This window comes from Bombyx mori, chromosome W (assembly GCF_030269925.1).
Source record: "Bombyx mori chromosome W, ASM3026992v2".
Taxonomy (NCBI): Eukaryota; Metazoa; Arthropoda; class Insecta; order Lepidoptera; family Bombycidae; genus Bombyx; species Bombyx mori.
The window spans coordinates 2,046,336-2,052,680 of NC_085135.1; the positions used below are offsets into that span (position 1 = coordinate 2,046,336).

General features: G+C 45.2%; 1 protein-coding gene across 1 annotated transcript; it reads left to right on the forward strand.

Annotated features, from left to right (window-relative positions):
• Positions 1–3,635: 3,635 nt before the first annotated feature.
• On the forward strand, positions 3,636–4,382 carry LOC134201647 (uncharacterized). Its single transcript, XM_062676888.1, has one exon. The coding sequence runs from the start codon at positions 3,636–3,638 to the stop codon at positions 4,380–4,382; it is 747 nt and encodes a 248-aa protein (XP_062532872.1).
• The last annotated feature ends 1,963 nt before the right edge of the window (positions 4,383–6,345 follow it).

A 6,345-nucleotide genomic window follows, 5' to 3' on the forward strand; every position in this document is an offset into this window, starting at 1 on the left:
TGTTCTCCTGTTCGGATGTGAGACCTGGAGAGTGACCAAGACACTCACGAACCGACTGCAGGTATTTGTAAATAAGTGCTTGAGGTCGATACTCTGCATATTCTGGCCAGTCACTATCTCTAATAAAGACCTTTGGACTAAATGCGACCAAAATCCCATCACGCAAGACATTGCTCATCGGAAATGGCGTTGGATAGGACACACTCTACGGTGCAGCGGAGTCAACGCAGCATCAATCGCGTTTGAGTGGCAACCGCTTGGCAGGAGAAGACCTGGTCGCCCTTTACACACTTGGCGACGCACCGTAGAGAGTGAGATGAGGACTGCCAACGTGACCTGGAGTGATGTCAAAGAGCAAGCGCAAGACAGAGTAAAGGGGAGACAACTTGTGAGGGCCCTATGTACCAGCGGGGTACCCTAGGACTACAATACATACAAGTGTAGTGTCAATGTGTAATTCAAGATTTTTGACGTCTTGGCTAAAGGGGATGATTATATCATTGAAAACAACAATTACTGATTTTACTCATATTTCGATGGCTATCAACAATTATCGCTTGGCATTTGGTAGGATTCACCGCCAGACCAAACCTATCGGACCAATTTTTGATTGATTTTAAATCATGGTTTAATTTGGTAATAGTGTCCGATACGTGATCAACATCGGTTTGTGCATTCAGTTGTAGATCATCGGCGTAAAGATGAAATGCACACCGTAGCTCAGGGGTGAGAAAATTTATAAAAATTGAAAACAAGAGAGCAGAGAGGACACCGCCTTGTGGGACCCCAGATTCAAGATTACACCAGTTTGATGAGAATTAGTCATTACGAACAGATTGCTGACGCCCCTTAACCCATCCAGGAAGAGAACCAATCCAACGCCCCTTTTGAGACGTTGAGATGGGAGAGGATGGAAAGAAGGATATCGGACAAACGGTGTTAAACGCGTTTGAGAAATCAACCAAAACTAGTATAGTGATTTTGGATTATTCCAAACCCACCCTGATATCACTTGTCACTTTCAGAAGCGCGGAAATGATACTGTGGCCTGGTCTAAGCCCAGATTGAAAAGGGCTAGTGAGGGAATTATTAAATATATATCGAGAAAGCTGCTTGTAGGCTCACACACACATGCTTAATAACGTACGTGGCGTGTTACCTGGCTACGTAATGCAAGGTGTCATCTTCACCATTCCATGCTTGTGGGAAAAATATATTGGGACGACAGTCCAGTTGTAACGGTCATACAGCGAACACAGTTCCACTTAGATAGCTATAATAAAACTGTATGTACCTATTGTATTTTCCGTAAATATATAAGTTGTGAGTTAGTAACCTGATCCTAAGCTGGTGACCCTGACTGAAGACTCAAGAATTCGTGAGTGTCAACTTTGTGCATAAGTTAGAATGAGTACACCGACTTCCCACGCTCCACCGATGCCGCCATCAGAAGTCATGGCGATGTCCCTATCATCCCGCATCCCTGAATTTTGGACAGACCAACCTCGCGCTTGGTTCATCAGGATAGAAGCCATACTAGCACCTCAGAAGATGGGGGATGAAAGCAAGTTCGACTTAGTCGTCTCAAAACTACCAAAAGAAGTAATCATACAGATCACAGACTTCATAAGCAAGCCACCGGATGCCAACAAATTTCAAGCGCTGAAAGGTAAACCTCCTAACACTATACGAGGACTCCAAAGCGAGGCAAATAGAAAAACTGATAGGAGAGATGGAGTTGGGAGACCAAAAACCCTCTCAGCTACTACACTGCATGCGAGACCTGGCCCGAGACAAGATTCCGGACGACACGTTAAGTGTTATGGCAAGGACACCTTCCATCGACTGTTCGAGCCGTGCTGACAGTAACAGAGACCAAAGACTTCGACAACCTGGCGATGATTGCAGACAATGTTGCGGATATCACACGCGCCAGCCACGTTTCAACAATAGTTCAGAAATCACCATCACGAGCGGAGAGAACGCAGGCACCCAGCAAGACCAGTATAGCAAGCATAACGGCCAAACTAGCGAAAATCAATGCTAGACTGAGCAACATTGAGCGTTCCCGATCAAGGATAAGTGCAAACCATTTTCGGCAGCTCTCCCGCTCCAAGTCTGGAGTACGGGCTCTTGGCCCGTACTCCAGTCGCCAGACTCCGCACGTAGATGCGTTTCACCCTGCGCGTGGAAACAAAGAGAAGACAAGATGGACAACCGGAAGCAGAGCGACGGCCAGATGAGCAACACTAACTACTCGAAGTCGGAAAACTAGACAGCGGGATGCAGCCTTCGGCGGAGGCCTGCACCGTCATCCCATGCAGCCGCTTATCAGTAATGGACTTCGATTCCGGACTTCGATTTTTGGTGAATACAGGTGCGAACGTATTGAGTATTGTAACGAGAATTGATAGAATACGGAATGAATATGTTAGAGGAAGTCTGAAAGTGGCACCTGTGACAGAGAAGCTGAGGAGTGCGCGTTTAGGATGGTATGGACATGTGATGAGGCGAAATGAAAATGAGGTTGGTAAGAGAGTGTTAACTATGAATGTGGAAGGATATAGAGGAAGAGGTAGACCTAAGAAGAAATGGATCGATTGTGTGAAAGACGATATGGGTAAGAGGGGAGTGAGCGAAGAAATGGCATATGATAGAAGAGTATGGAAGGAGAAAACATGTTACGCCGACCCCAGGTGACTGGGAGAAGGGCAGGATAATGATGACAGGTGCGAACGTATCAGTTTTACGGGTAACACACAAGCTATTTAGAAATTTAAAACCCTCAGACTATAAGTTATATGCAGCTAATGGTACTGAAATTTCAACTTATGGTGTAACTGTACTTACTTTAGTACTTTACTTTAGTACTGAACTTTAAACTTCGTAGACCGTACCGTTAGGATTTTATTGTAGCAGACATCAAACAACCGATTTCGGGTGCCGATTTTTTGACGCATCATAAAATATTAGTCGACATGCATAGACGTAAGCTTATAGATCAAGTTACCGAGTTGAACATATTAGCACTGTGGCGACTCACGTACCCGCCACTACTTGGGCAACCGCCTTACAATATGACACAATCGCTGTCACCTATGAATTCAGGCAATCATCTATTATTGTTGTTCAACACTTCGGAATCTTAAGAAACTGCGGGCAGTACTTATCGATATTTGTTGTGCTACCCATCGTTCGTGTCAGTGCCTTTACTACTCCTATATGTTATTTCTTTATCGTACCACTCCTATCATAGTTTGTTTGTGAATATTACTATCTTCAATAAACTATTCAAATACTCACTGTGTAAACCATCCTTCGTGTCAGCGCCTACCTAATACAGTTAGAAGCAGAACTGCTACAACTGCATCTACAGTGGTGACCCTCGACAGCAAGAAGAACCGAAGATAAGTGGATCATATGTAAAATTAATTATCGTATACATTATCGTTTTCGGCTATAACATGTTTGTTCAACAAGGTAGAAGCAAAATATTTTTAACCGGTGGTCCAAGTCATACGTAGTGAGCGTGTTTGAATATTTATCCGGTATGGCCCAAAAAGAAGATCCAAAGATGTCTCAAGAAATCTACAGAGTTGGTGCGCATTCCGCCATTCTGCTCAGAGGACCCAGAAATGTGGTTTAGCCAGATAGAGATGCAATTTAAGCTCTCAGGGATATCAGTGGACGATACTAAGTTTGCGTATATGTCAGCGAACCTGGAACCACAATATGCCAAGGAGGTGAGAGACATCATAACTAAACCGCCAGCTTCAAATAAATACGAGAAACTCAAAACAGAGCTGATCAAGCGACTATCAATATCACAGGAGAAGCGTGTAAGACAACTTCTCATGCACGAAGAACTCGGAGATCAGAAACCGTCTCAGTTTCTACGTCACTTGATAAGTCTAGCTGGTTCAGACGTTCCATCTGATTTTATAATAACCATCTGGACCAGTCGTCTGCCTGTGAACGTGCAAACAGCAGTCGGTACGATTAAAGGATCGTCAATGGAGAAGCTGAGTGACTTGGCAGATGTCGTATATGAAATGGCCCCAACAGTACCACAGGTGGCAAGCGCGTCTTCCCAAGCCCAAGGCAAAGAGCAAGGCAATCCGACGATGAGTGAGATGGCCCAGCAAATCAATTCACTGACACAACAAATCAGCATGCTCTCTAAACAGGTGGCTGGAAGAAGCCGTTCAAGAAATAGATCTAGGCGCCGCTGGAACGGTCGTTCTCAAAGTCGCTCCAAGCCTAGACAGCCACCCGCAGATCACCCTTACTGTTTCTACCACTTTACTTATGGGACAAAAGCTTATAAGTGCAAACAGCCATGCAGTTTCGCGTCGGAAAACTCCTGGGGCGGTCGGAAGTAGCGGCCAACGACTGCCCACATTCTTCAGGCCGTCTTTTTATCACCGACCGTACTTCAAAAATGCAGTTCCTAGTGGACACTAGTTCCGATCTGTGTGTTTTTCCACGGTCGGCTGTGAAGGCGCCCTGTACCAAGTCGAAATATGATCTCGTAGCCGCGAATAATTCTATTATACACAATTATGGCCCTGTAACTCTTCATTTAGACTTTGGACTAAGAAGAGCCTTCGCGTGGAAATTCACTGTTGCAGACGTTTCTAAGCCCATAATCGGAGTGAATTTCTTGTCTTACTACAACTTACTCGTCGATTGTTGAAAACAGCGTATTATTGATGGCATCACTTCTCTGTCTGCAGTCGCGACATCTATCGGGATGACTAAAGACCTTCCTTCTGTCAAAGCCGTCACTGGTGAAACTGACTTCCACGATATTCTGCGAGAGTTCCCAGAAATCACAAGGCCAGCAGGTATGCTCTCTACCACATTTAAGCATAACACCGTCCATCATATCAGAACTACACCGGGACCTCCAGTTGCTTGCAAGCCTCGACGTTTGGATTCAGCACGCATGCAAGCCGCGAAGAAAGAGTTCGAGGATATGTTGGCAAGCGGCGTAGCCCGGCGTTCGGAGAGTGCGTGGTCTTCTGCTCTGCACTTGGTGAAGAAGAAAGATGACGGATGGCGTCCTTGTGGCGATTACCGATCACTGAATGCGAGGACGATACCTGATAGGTATCCAATACGCCACATCCATGACTTCTCACAACTTTCTGGATGTTCCGTCTTTTCTAAAATTGATTTGGTGAAGGCTTATCATCAGATAGCCGTGAATGCTGAGGATATACCTAAAACAGCCATCACTACTCCTTTTGGACTTTAAGAATTTCCATTTATGACTTTTGGTTTGAGGAATGCCGCTCAGACATTCTAAAGGTTCATAGATGAGGTACTACTAGGCCTCGACTTCACCTACGGATATATTGATGATATATTATTGTTTTCTTCATCGCTAGAGGAACATAAGTGTCATCTACGTCAACTCTTTGATCGTCTCCGGCAGTATGGCATTCTGGTGAACACAACAAAATGTACTTTTGGTCAATCGGTCGTGGAATTCCTAGGATATGAAGTATCTGCTACAGGTACTAAACCATTGGACACTAAAGTCCAAGCTATCCAGGAATTTGCTGCTCCTAAAACTGTGAAAGAGCTCCGAAGATTCCTAGGCATGCTTAATTTCTACCGCCGTTTCATACCTAATGCCGCCCAGTTACAAGCTCCGTTGAACAACGCTCTGGCAGAAGTTAAAATGAAAGGTTCACATCCTGTGGATATGGATGCAGTCATGTTAAAAGCCTTTGAGGACTGTAAAACTTCTTTATCTCAGGCAACGCTTTTGTCTCATCCGGATCCAACAGCCGATCTTGCGATTGTCACTGACGCGTCTCTCACAGCGATCGGAGCTGTTCTACAACAAAGGAGAGGTGAACATTGGGAACCACTCGGTTTCTACTCCCACAAGCTTAGTTCCACCCAATCGAAGTACAGTCCATATGATCGAGAATTACTGTCAGTTTATGAGGCAATAAAGCACTTTCGACACATGATCGAAGCGAGAAATTTCACTGTCTTCACTGATCATAAACCGCTGACTTTTGCCTTCTCAGTAAACAGGGAGAAATGTTCACCAAGGCAATTCAGATATCTCGACTACATATCACAGTTTACTACGGATATTAAATATATACCTGGAAAGGATAACGTAGTCGCCGACGCACTTTCTCGGGTGGATGAAGTCGCTCCATGTATCGACTATGAGCGTCTTGCACGGTCTCAGGAACAGTTTACAGAGCTGCAAGATCTTCTGCGTAATGAAACGGATGAACAAGGAGTTGCTGATGGAGGCGGCCGCTGTTGCTGCGTGGGCGCCAAAACCCGCGCGGCTCGCGGACGTGGATGCGGAGG

Excerpts from the sequence above, each read along its gene's own strand:
- LOC134201647 (XM_062676888.1), top strand. The coding sequence starts at position 3,636 with ATGTGGTTTAGCCAGATAGAGATGCAATTTAAGCTCTCAGGGATATCA.